Below are 12,922 nucleotides of genomic sequence, written 5' to 3' on the forward strand. Positions count from 1 at the left end.
TGGTTCTGGTTTGGCCACAAAAGAGCCCATCCGGCGCCTCAAATTGGGCTTGTTGTCTCCGGCCTCACCTGGCTCCGTCTTCACACAGGTGATCTATTTAAGAGAGGCCAAGTGAAACTGGTGGGCGCTTGAGAAGACATCAAACGTGACGTGACAGGAAACGTGTGGCGAGCAGAGCGAAAGCCGAGTGTCTGCGGTTCGCACCTCACACTTCATGCGCTTGGCTCTGCGCGCACTGGGGCAAGTGTCAGGCCCGGGGGCGGGCAGCCTCTGAGCCTGCTCCTGCAGCTTGAGCTCCTGCAGCTTGAGCTCCTGCAGCTTGAGCTCCTTGCTGTCGACGCTCTCCTCTGGCGGGACTGGCTTCTGAACGCACTGAGGGAACACAGCGAGCCGTTAAAACCACAACCTGATGGTTGCACTTGGGTGACTGTGGAAACACCGTCAAGGGGACCAAAAAAAAAAGGTTCACAAGGTCAAAAACGTGAGAATTTGAAGCATATTTTAATAATTTAAGTAATCTGAAGATCCACTACAGTAGATAGTAAGTTGGCTGAAAGAGGAGTTAGAGCCACATCAGTAAATATTTGGCATCCATAGGAAGAAGATCAGGAGGGGAATTGAGTTAGTAAAAAGTATAGCAAATTGAAAGGGGAGGACTGAGTGGTGCTGAGGCTGAAGGCTACCTTAAATAATCATCATCGTAGACCGCTGCGTTCATAAAAGTGTGTGCAATAACGTGAAGTGTCACATTAACAGCAGGAAGTCAGAAGGAAATATGTTTGCAATATGTTTGTGTAGATATTTAAACCATTAACGTAGAACGCTGCTTTAAAGTGTTTCTGCCTGATGGTGATGATTCTCTATAAAGCCTCTGCAGCAGAAATCCATCATGTTTTAAACCACAGAACCATACAAATAAATAAATAAATAAAAACCGTGACCGCTTTAGCCCTTTAACACCTCAAGGTTCGCCGGTGACACTTAAATATAGCGTCTAATTTCGGCCAAAACTCTCCATTGAGCATATAGCTAAGTCCACACGTACTTGCAAGGAATGTTCAACGGGAACGTTTACAAATACGTTTACAAATTGTTTACAAATACATTAATAATCTACTATATGCTAGGAATATAATTATATAAATCTGAAACAGTTCACGTACTGTAAAATGTATTAGTGAAATAATGAGATTGTTATTATCATACTGTGAACATTGTAAACGTTGTTCTGCTTCTCCTGCAGGGCGTTTCAGTTTGACCACTAGGTGGCGATCGCACTATAACATTACACCTTATTCCAGAAGAAGAAGAAAGTATGAGCAAAAAATGATGTTTTAGACCACAAATGTTTACTCTAAGAAATATTTCCTTAAAATAGTTTGGAAAATTCATGCCTGTGATGTTAATTTAGTCAGCAATGTATATTTAGGTCAACCGAGCGTTAGCATTAGCCGTCCTATGGGAAATTCCATCAAACGTTAGCATCAAGCTAGCGTATTTTCATTTTATGTGAATCGATTTATATTTTTATGAATCGATTATTGATTGGTTGAGCTTAAATTTATGTTTTTCCTTCATTTTCGATTTTTAAAACACAAGAACATCAAAAACAATTTGCTTTTCTACAGTAGTTTAGAAATTGATAAATAAATAAAGCAGGCAGTTTTTCCCTACTTTAGTTTTAATTTGAAAAACGAATGATACATATGTATTTACTGGTTTGTTTGTTATTTCCTTTAATGTTGTGTTTCACACTGGTGCACAGTCCTCCACGAGAGGGCGAACTAGTTTTAGGAGCGTAAGAATACTCCCACAAGAAGAGGTTTCAAGAGTTTTGGCTGAAATTTGACGCCATACTTAAACACAAATCTTTAACATGGTGTAACTTTTCAACCATTGACACAATCAATGTAATTCCGGTAGATTTTAAAGGAGAAAACCGACTTTTCTCCTTCAAAATCTACCGGAATTACATTGATCTAGTCAACAACTTAAAAATTACAGTAAATCAAAGAACATAAACACTGGAGCTCCAGTGTTAAAGAATTAAATCTGCAAATAGGAACCCCCAAAAACCTTTCAGATAAACATGCATGTTTTTTTTCTTTTTTGTTAATAATGATGACGAGCGGCTCCGCGATCACAAACGTACCTGTTCAAGTTCAGGATCAGCCTCCAAACGCATCAGTTTGGAAGCCAGATCTGGTGCCTAAGGCAAGAGAGAGCTTTTGTAATTACACAATTTAAAGTGACCCGTCCAAGAGGCCACGCAGAACCAATCCAGAGGTCTCTCTTGTGATGGAACGTTAGGGGGTTTAAAGGACAAAACATGCCGCCATCTGACAATTAGACTTCAATGATTTTATGATCAAATGGGAAATTGGATGAGCTTAAAAACGACAGCAGGGTTAGAAACTTACACAATCGTTTTTAATGGTAAAATGTCATTCCAATGCTCACCAGCAGGTTGGCGCCGCTCTGAAACAGCGTGTAGGGGTAGAGGATCCTCTCGTAGTGGCCCCGCAGGTGCGACCCGATGGCTTTGCCGGGGGAGTAGCCCATCTGGAGAGCGATCTTGGTCCACCGACGGTCCTGGCAGACGATTTCGAATCCCCCCTCATCTGCAACCAGCTGAGACGACAGAGACTTTCGGTCAGAGCTGAGATCACCACGCCACACTGCAACCAACAACCAACCTTATACAGCTTATACAGATCCAGAATCTTCCGCTCTACATGAGGAATCTTCAGGGAACATCCCTGCAGATCCCAAAATTTAGCAATCTTGTCCAAGAAGTTGAGCTTGACTCTAGTTTGTGCCTAGAAGGAAGGAATACGAAATAAGAACAAATGAATAAACATTAAAGTTAGCAGAGAATTAGCATGCAGGAAGGAGGAACTACTGTAGGTTTTTTTTAGCACAAAGATAACAGTCAAAACGTATAATCTGATTAACAAAACTCACCTCCAGCTCATTGAGCCTCTGAATACGAGGAACAAAATGCAGTTTGTCGACATCACAAGCAAATGGAGGCTGCCAGTCCTAAAAAAACAATCAGGGAAGTTTGAAGGTCAAAAATCTGTCGTAGTAGCCCAACATCTCACCAACAAAGATTTTAGTTTCAACCTTGAATATGCTTTTTGAGGGGGCTGATTTGTTGAACTGTATAGGAAAAGTGAAATAATTCAACTTTTTTTTTTTCAGGCTGAGAATCGGGGCCTGTTGGTAGTGAAACACAGTTGTGCCCCACTTTGGAACCCCAGATCAAAAGTGAATAATTAAACACAAGGAGGACCCCAAGTTTTAAGTGCAAAAAAGGGGTGATCAACAACACCACCCTACCGTTGCACAAAATGGCCAGATGGAAGACTCATCCACCATCCCAGCTTACCACAAAGCCAACATGGAGGACAACACCCTCCAACATGAAGACTCTGCTGGACGCTTTATCAGCTTGTTTTCATGAAGAACATGGCTAATTTAACCTCAACTTTTAAGGTCACACCAATTTAGTTTTTAAATAAAATTAAGTTTATTTTTTTCTGGCTTCGTTGTACGTTAAATGGTTTAAATGTGTGTTTTATTGTGAAATAATGCGTAAAAAATGTTTTTTGTTTTGCTACAAAGGTTTCAGAAGGGCGCGAGCTCAAAGTGATAAACCTCCAACTGCCACTTTCAATATTGACGTTGGTTTTACGCAACATTTAGCTAAACATTTTTTTAGTTTTTTATTTTATTTTGAAGGTTATGTCACGTTAATGCTCACTTTATTACTATCACGCATCAGAATGGCTTCCGCATTGCCACTTGTGTCAACGCCGCGAGCCTCATGATGACAGGTCGCGGGTGAGCTGAGCTAGCCTTAGCCGAGCTGATAAGCGGCTCGCTCCGGCCAAGCCGCGAGCAGCCACCGCCACAAATCCACCCTAAACTCGCCGTCTAGGCCCGCTTCCGGCCCGTAAGGTCAGCGGCGGACCGGCGGGGCGTTCGGAGGGGGCCAAAGTTAGACGGTTTTAAAAAAAAAAATAGCGAGAGGCGGCTAGCGGCGGCAGCACAAAGAATGAACACAAGCGAGCATCCGCCATGTTGAACAGTCCCTTTAAATCCCAGGGCTCGGTTCATCCAAACTAAACTCAGCATCCGCGCCGCGGAAACGTCGCAAAGCAATTCTTCGCACTCACCGGAGGTGGTCGGACTTTGCAAATCCCCGTTTTCTCTGCGATGGGGCGGATCTTATTGATAAACGCATACGGATCTCGAAATTCTTCCCAGCTGGGCTCGAAGACCGGGCACTCCGGAGGAGGCTTAAACTCGTCCGGTCGAGGCTGGCTCACGGTTTCGACCCTGTGGAAGCTCGGGCTGGACATGTCAGGGCAGGAGGCGGCGTGTTTTAACTGAGCCACTTTTCACCCCCTGATTAGTTTGATTGGATCCCGTATATTGGTCGCCAGAGTCGGTTGCAGCAAGTCGACATCAACACGAGATGAGGCAGATTACACACATAGCCTACACACATACACACACACACGTACACATCCACGCACAGTGAAGAGAATGTTCCAAGGCAGTGAGCACGTCCGCCAAAAAAACTAGTTACCAGACACATTTTCTAGTGAAGCGCACCACTTCAGCACTTTTTAGTCATCAAATTGCTTTATTACATAACTATAAACATATCAATTCAATAAACATTGCTTATATTTATTTTATTTTTACTTTATAACCACTTTATAGCTAATGTGTACAATTATGATGAGTATTTTGTATTAAAATCTGAACCAAGCTGATTCTTAATACATATTGCTAGAAAAAGTGAATTTATATTTATTTTTTAAAAATACAGAATTTAAAATGCATCCATATAAAGTTATATAAATGTGCTATCTTTTAACAAAGTTGTAAATCCTAAAAAAAAGCTCCAGATGTACCCAAAAACATTTTCCTTCAACCCTAGCTTTTATATTAAGAATAATAAACTTCAACAAGAAGATTTTTTTTGTTTGTTTTAAGTCATTCACTTGCAGAATGTATGTTTATGTTGTTATTTTTGTTGCTCTTAGTGTACTTTATTAAGTTTTAATTTGAATAAAGCATTATAATTATTTTATTTTTTTATTTTTTATAGACAAATGCAGAACATCTTTCATAGCAGCATCACTCATGGGCGGCCATGATGCTAGATACTTAAAAAAATCTATTCAAAACTCAACCGACGGATTCAGACTTTTTTTCTATTGAACCGTCGAGCTGCTAGACATGGCAGCGAAGTGTGGTCAACGTAAAAGATCAAATGTTGATCATTTTGCGAAGCACCGCGTCATTATTGACATCAAAAAGCCATTTTTAATGCGTTATTATATGTTTACGCTGGCGCGGATGGATACCAGCAGGTGACACCTCCAGGCTACCGGGAGTCGTTGTTTAAATAGCCAGAGTGAGAAGTTTGATTGGTTGTTGCTCACAAATGTTTGAAAACATCTGCCACTCAACACCAGCTTCGTCAGTCAGTCAGTGGAGGAATAAAAATGGACTCCTTCAAAGAAAAAAAAAAAAAAATCACCCCCCTTTTTTCCTGTTTCTTTTTTGGAACCGGTGGACATATTTTATGATTTTATGCTTCAATAATCCTTGCAGGTTGAAGTTGCTGTTTTGAGAAAACAGATTCAACCAACATTTATCCATTTTGTGCAAAAAGCAACAGAAATTGTGTTTTTAACATGTTCTTATGGCATTCACTGTCTTTTATTACTAGTCTCCAGTAAAAAAAATCTATTTATTCATTTTTCAAACCACTTGAATCCCCCTATGGGTCACAGAGTTGCTGGAGCCTATCCCAGAGGGGTTCCACTGCAATCCTCACTTCCTGCTTACACCCACCAGCTCCTGGATGCTGAACATACAGCAACTACCATGAAACACTTGAAAACACCACACATTAAGAAAATCCTTCATTAAAACCGTCAGCTCAGATGTCCTCTCCATTGTTCTGTGTTTAAGCGGCGCGGCCAGCTGCTCTGCTTTGCCTGTTCATTTCCTTATGGAAAGGTCATCAGACGCTCAATCTATGAGGGCAAATGTCAGGAAAAAGAGACCAGGTGTGCACCCTCTGACACACAGCAAAATGAGAGGTGAAGATGAATTAACTGATGATTAGATGTGTATTTCTGCCTCCGTCACAGGCCGTTCTGACAAAAAAAAAACAGACGTTTATATACGTTTGTTTGTCAGAATAAACGCTTATTTGTCTGCTTCTGTTTGTGTAATCAAATTGTGAAATGAATTTGATGATGCGACTCTTGATTATCTTCTTTTCAGCTTATTTTCTATTGTGAAAAATTCATAAAATTGTGATTTTGTTTTTTTTTTAACATGTTTTTGAGGCATCTTTCTGGCAATATAAAGAACTTAGGGTTCAATTTTGCGTTTCTGAGCATTTCTTCATTCATTGAAGAATACATCATATTTTAATGTGCAAACTTTTTCATAATATCGTCCTCCTCACATGTTTAGTAACTTGTGCATTATAACAGACTAACCACACAAATGCAGCATTACTGTGAGGCTAAACATGTGAAAACAGCACAAACAAAATTATTTTGTCAGCTTTTTTTTTCAGTCACTCTAAACTTAAATTACTGAGCCACATTTTCTAGTAGAGGCTTCATGGAGACCGACACTACACTTTAGATTTATGTGTTCTTAATAAACGGGTTTAATCCTGTTTTTCAAAGAGCTATTATCTGTTTGTTTGTGGTTGAAGGCTGGATGTGAATCTGCTGTTTTTTTTTACGGTAGCACTGTTTTAGCACACGAGTTTCTGCTTCTCTATTTTGCTTCTTTCTTCTCCTTTTTCATTTATGTTCACTAGTTTGGACTAAACTGAATAAAGATAAGCGTCCTCCAATAATAAGTGTAACTTTTTGCCTGGTGTTTTACCTTCACTAATAATGTACACAATTAAAATAAAAGTCAATTTTACATCAAATCTGAAATATATTTGTCACAAATCATAGAAAAAAAAAACAGTACTTAGGAGTAATAATGTAGTACTACAGGGGTCAATACAATACTCATAGAGTAAAAATGTAAAGGATTACTTTTGAACAAGTAATCTTTAATGTTTTATAGTTTAGAAATAAATGGCACAACACTTAACAGAATTAATAACTTTAAACAGAATTTAAATTGGATTATGGGAACTAAAAAAAGTAAATAATGTCAATTATTAATTATATTTAATGCAATGTGTCGTGTGTGTTTACTGAAGGCACAAGTTCATATATGTCTTTATGATTATGAGCAATCATGTCTGTAAATATATATCTTTTCTTTTACATTTTGGTGTTTTAAATAGCTAAAATTACTTGAGATAAACCATATCCATCCATCCATAACTGTACAATCTGTTTATAGTACTTCAAATGAATGAAATTGTGGATCAAAATGGGGTAAAAATTGACACTTGTTAAATCTTTATTTGATGTAAAATGTAAACAACAACGAGAAGAAAAAAACTTTATTAGTTAAGAGAAAATCGTCATTTGAAGTATAATAATACCCATTTTTTATGGTTACTAAAAATTAATAATGTGACATCATAGGTAACTATTTCCAAAGGTTTCAGATTTAAATAAAAACCTAGAAGATACTGTATATTTTGTACAAATTAGACAGAAATTTCCTTTCTGTGGTTTAGCGGGAGAATAGTCTGACTGTGGTGTTAGGATGAAATCACGCCGCCCTCTGCAGTGCGCGTTCAAACCATCACTTCCAGTGAAAAGTCTTTGATAAAATGCGTAAATGTGTGTATCAGGTTTGCGTATTTAAAACTCTCACGTTCATACGTAGCTATTTACAGTGGACTCTACATACAAAATCTGCGAAAGTCAAACCAGGTTGACCAATCAGGGACTTGGATTTGGTAGTGACGTATGGATGACGTCCCCTTTAAGTCACGGGGAGAAATTGATAATTGTGGTTTTTGTTCGGCCAGAATTATACGTGTCTTTCACCAAATGAAATAATAAACCTGAGGCAAAATTATCTCCGCTTCGACATTTCCCACAAGCCTCTTTCAACTATAGGTGGCGGACATGCGCTAGTAAACTGTAGAAAGAGAAGAAGAAGCCCCTCCCTGCTTGTCCAGTGTGAACGTAGCACTAGACTTCTTCATCGTCGTTTTCAGAGTCGGAACTCATCCGGCCCAACTCCTCATAATCCTTCTCCAGGCAGGCCAGGTCCTCTCTGGCCTCCGCGAACTCCCCCTCCTCCATGCCCTCGCCCACGTACCAATGAACAAACGCACGCTTGGCGTACATCAGGTCAAACTTGTGGTCGAGGCGGGACCAGGCCTCAGAAATGGCGGTGGTGTTGCTCAGCATGCACACAGCACGCTGAACTTTGGCCAGGTCGCCTCCAGGGACTGCAGTTGGAGGCTGATAATTGATGCCCACCTGTCCAGGACAAAATAATATCTGTATGAATGTGGAACGTCCAGCCGCACTCCTGCATTGGGTAGCTATACTCACCTTGAATCCAGTCGGGCACCAGTCAACAAACTGGATGGAGCGGCGGGTCTTGATGCTTGCTATGGCGGCGTTCACGTCTTTGGGGAGGACGTCCCCTCGGTACAGCATGCAACAGGCCATGTACTTGCCTTGACGAGGATCGCATTTGACCATCTGATTGGTCGGTTCAAAGCAGGAGCTGGTGATCTCGGACACGGTCAGCTGCTCGTGGTACGCCTTCTCCGCAGAGATGATGGGCGAATAAGTCACCAGAGGGAAGTGGATGCGAGGGAATGGAACCAGGTTGGTCTGGAACTCCGTCAGGTCGACGTTTAGGGCGCCGTCGAAACGGAGCGAGGCCGTGATGGAGGACACGATCTGACCAATCAGTCTGTTGAGGTTGGTGTATCCCGGACTCTCGATGTCCATGTTGCGCCGGCAGATGTCGTAGATGGCCTCGTTGTCCACCATGAAGGCGCAGTCGGAGTGCTCCAGGGTGGTGTGGGTGGTCAGGATGGCGTTGTAGGGCTCCACCACCGCCGTGGACACCTGGGGAGCTGGGTACACGGCAAACTCCAGCTTTGCTTTCTTGCCGTAGTCTAGCGACAGACGCTCCATCAGGAGAGAGGTGAAACCTGAACCGGTGCCCCCTCCGAAGCTGTGGAAGACCAGGAATCCCTGCAGACCGGTGCACTGATCCGTCTGAGGAGGAGTTTAAAGAAGCCTCAACCGTGTCAACCGACGAACAAACGTCACCAGTAGTGTCTATATATGAGTACATTTGAAGCTAAAAGAAGACTAGAAAAGTTGCATTACCTGTGATAAACCTGAATGCTGTTTACTGAAAGTAGTTGCTGAAAATGGTGGAGCAATTTACTTTAATTGCTGAAGGGATTTGCTGAAAAGCTATTTGTAAAATGTTAAATTTGCTAAAAGACTGGAAGTTTTGCTAAAGAACTATAAAAAGTGCTGAAGTTGAAGTTAATTTGTGAAAAAAAATGTTAAAAAATTGCTTAAAAATCCTCAATACATTATATTTTTGCAAAAAATATTTAGTGTGTTGCTTTAATATGAAAGCAAATTAGTACAAAAAAACCTTAATAGTTGCCAAATTAGCAAAAAAAACTAGTATGTTGCTTAAATACTAGAGCCCAACATTCCTCTGTAAACCAATTAGCCAAAAACGTTAGCATGTTGCTAAAATAGAAGCTAAACTCTAAATTACCCTTAAAAAACCTCAGTAGATGGAAAATTAGCCAAATGAGCTAATGCTAATATAACAGCTCAATGTTAAATCTTTTGAAAATTACTATAAAAGAATAAAACATTGTTTATGAGTAATTATTTATAAAGATATTTATAAATATGTTTCCATGTTTTTATCTTTTACCTGCCTTAGGACAACAATGTAATTAAGCATTTGTGCTAATTCTGGCATATTTATGTTTTTGTTATGCTAAAACATTGATGAATATTCATAATAAACCTAAAAATCATCTTAAATGGTAAAAAAGGAAGGATCAAATGCAATATTTTTGATTAAAAGACAAAAAAAAAATTAAATGTTGGATATTTATTTTTGGCTTTTGTTCAATTAAAATATTGTGCATCATATTTGTTTTAGACATCAGTCAAACTTTGTTCTTACAATAAAAAAGAGGACTTTTACTTCATTTTGACATTTAAAAAATCCTAGAATTTACACATTAATTAAAAAAAACAGAATAGTGCTAAATAAACCATCAAAAGAGCGCAGTGATTCTAAATACTAATGCTTTAACTGAAAGTGGCATGGTGGTGTAGTGGTTAGCACTGTGGCTTCACAGCTAGAAGGCTCTGGTTCAAATCCCAGCTGGGTTCCTTCATTCAACAGTAGCTGGTATAGGCTCCAGCAACCTCAAAAGAGCCAGCTGGATGTGAAGATGTTGTCACTGCATTGAGTTTCCTGAAATCCCTTTTCTTGTAACTGCAGGAAAACTGTTAGTTTAACGGATGTAGTTATGACAGCTCCACCTCAGCTCCAGCTTTGCTTTAAAGTGGAAATCTTTTAGTTTTTGTTCACTTTTTACTATCTGTCAGCGAGACACACCTGCAGCAGAATACAGTAGATGTTGTTTTAGCCCCAACTCTCCCTATTTTCTGACTTCTTTTATTCTTGTCAAGGCTTTGCTCCTCCTGTTTGTTTGATAAATGGCTTTCATGTCAGCCTTCATTAGTTACTCCTGTTTTTTTCCTTAAATGTATATGGAAATATATTCACAAAAAGAAAATCCTAAAGCAAAATAAATGACAAAATAATAGTCGATCTAGTATGTTTGCTTTTAATTTAAAACTACATGGAGTTGCATTAAAAAGGTGCAACATAAAGCTAAAAATAATATATTTAGTTTATCATCTCACCATTTTCCGAATTCGCTCCATGACTCCGTCGATGATCTCCTTCCCGACGGTGTAATGACCTCGGGCGTAGTTGTTGGCTGCGTCTTCCTTTCCAGAGATCAGCTGTTCAGGGTGGAAGAGTTCCCTGTACTTCCCAACCCTCACCTCATCTGAAGAAACACCCAGATCAATCCATTACCACAGAACATTATATTTAGCATGATAGATTTCTGTTTTATTTGAAAATCTTTGTTGAAATGGAGCTCGATTCAAGCTTAAAGGTCAAAGGTCACAGGAGAAAGCCTTGAAAGATGAACTCAGATGTCTCCATAACAATATTTAGCTTTTTTGAATAAGAATTTTTTTCCCTTTTTTTGAGTGTTCACCTCCATTTGTCACTAAAAAGCTGCCGATCAAAGTGCAGACTGATGGCACAAACGTTCACCTATGACCGAAGGCTCCAGGTCGACGTAGATCGCTCTCGGAACGTGGCGGCCAAAGCTGCCGGTGTTGAAGAACGTGTTGAACGGATCTTCTCGCGAGTTGGGCTCGGCGGGATCGTCCAGGAAGACTCCATCCGGACCGACGCCGTGCTCCAAGCAGAACAGCTCCCAGCATGCATTTCCCGTCTGGACCCCCGCCTGGCCCACATGGATGGAGATGCACTCTCTCTGTGCAGAGAGACACGATGGAGTCAGAAAAGGTTTTTGGCGATTTTTAAGTCAAACTGTTTAAAGGGTCACCAAACAGAGAGGTCGGAGGCTGACTCCACCCACAACCGAAATTTGAGAATCCAGTCAGTGGGGCGGAGCTGGGGAACAGGACTGTTATCATTACTGGAGACTTCAACGGTTTGACCAATCACGAAATTCACATGTAATACATCGATTCAACCTGTAGGGGGCAACACACAGACGGTTTTAGACTATATTTTTAAGAATTAAACAAGTTTATTTTAATTTTTCAAAAAATTTGGCAATGACTAACAGACAGCTCATTTTAAAAAGAGTCAACAGCCAAAAAAAAATTGATTTAGGGTTTGGTTACCCTTTAACAGAAAACTTCTTCCTGCTAAAACGGTTCAGTCTCAGAAAAATCTCAATGTAAGAATAAAACTAAGCACTTTCTGAAAAATGTATATTATTTAAGATAAAAGCAAAATAATTGTGTAAACTGTCTTAAACAATAACTTTAAATATAGTACTTCAAATTCTAAATCATCTTTATTCGCAAAAAGCAAACTTTTAGTAATATGGATTTCAAATTTTCCCGTTAAAACCTTTTAAACTGCAAAAAAGTACAACTAATGTTACTAATTTAGTTTTGAAGAAGAAAACGTGATAATTAAATGTTTTTTCAAATAGTTGAGTCTTTAAAGCTTTGATGTTTAGTTTGAATAATATGATTAATGCATTATTAAATGTACACAATAAGAAATTCAGAATATATATATATATATATATATATATATATATATATATATATATATATAAAAGCTGTTTATTCTTTTTTGGTTAATCAAAAGTTTATTTGCTAAATGAATTCCCTCAAACCCATTTAAACAGCATTGAATGCACGGCTCCTGCAGCATTCCTGTATCAACTTGTATGAAATTTCCTTTTGTTGTTTCTGGGGGGAGAACGTCCCGTTAGATGATTTTTTTAGTGTTGAGTGACATTTGTGAGACAGACTGAAAAGAGAAGTTAAAATAGAGAGCGAAGAACAGAAACTCTTTGGAGTTTGGAAGTATTAGACTGAACATATGAGAAGCAATTATAGAATTTATTACGCAACAAAAAAGAAAAAAATGATTAAAAAAACATTTTTTTAGTAAATGTGTCTTACCATGTTCCTCCAGGAGAGAAAATCTGGTGTAGAAAGCTGGAGTTACAGTCACGGTGCTGCTCCTCTGCAGGGTCTGTTAGGACGGGACTCCTGGAGACTCTTTATATGAGCTTCCACGAGGAGGGAGCTCGCATGGAGGGAGGGGAAGGATGGTAACTTTCTGCTCACATCGAGCCATTTCTCCCCCTCAG

At 39.4% G+C, this 12,922-nt stretch overlaps 2 protein-coding genes across 2 annotated transcripts in view; both read right to left on the reverse strand.

Moving 5' to 3' along the window:
- Window positions 1-4,576, reverse strand: part of kdm5bb (lysine (K)-specific demethylase 5Bb) — an 18,646-nt gene extending 14,070 nt beyond the window's left edge. Inside the window, exons 1-7 of the mRNA XM_024292478.2 lie at window positions 4,182-4,576; window positions 2,965-3,042; window positions 2,697-2,819; window positions 2,461-2,631; window positions 2,153-2,209; window positions 205-372; window positions 2-93 (exon numbers count right to left, since the gene is read on the reverse strand). Of these exons, the coding sequence (XP_024148246.1) occupies window positions 2-93; window positions 205-372; window positions 2,153-2,209; window positions 2,461-2,631; window positions 2,697-2,819; window positions 2,965-3,042; window positions 4,182-4,367 (875 nt within the window). The 5' untranslated portion in view covers window positions 4,368-4,576. The remainder of the gene's footprint in view (window position 1; window positions 94-204; window positions 373-2,152; window positions 2,210-2,460; window positions 2,632-2,696; window positions 2,820-2,964; window positions 3,043-4,181) is intronic.
- Window positions 4,577-7,467: 2,891 nt separating this feature from the next.
- tuba5 (tubulin alpha 5) lies at window positions 7,468-12,922 on the reverse strand. Its single transcript, XM_024293818.2, has 5 exons — window positions 12,732-12,922; window positions 11,332-11,557; window positions 10,908-11,056; window positions 8,529-9,209; window positions 7,468-8,453 (listed from the first exon to the last, which is right to left on the reverse strand). Exons 1-5 carry the CDS (start codon window positions 12,732-12,734, stop codon window positions 8,160-8,162), a joined length of 1,353 nt encoding a protein of 450 aa, XP_024149586.1. The 5' UTR covers window positions 12,735-12,922; the 3' UTR covers window positions 7,468-8,159.

The sequence above is a fragment of the Oryzias melastigma genome, linkage group LG7 (assembly GCF_002922805.2).
Source record: "Oryzias melastigma strain HK-1 linkage group LG7, ASM292280v2, whole genome shotgun sequence".
Lineage (NCBI taxonomy): Eukaryota > Metazoa > Chordata > Actinopteri > Beloniformes > Adrianichthyidae > Oryzias > Oryzias melastigma.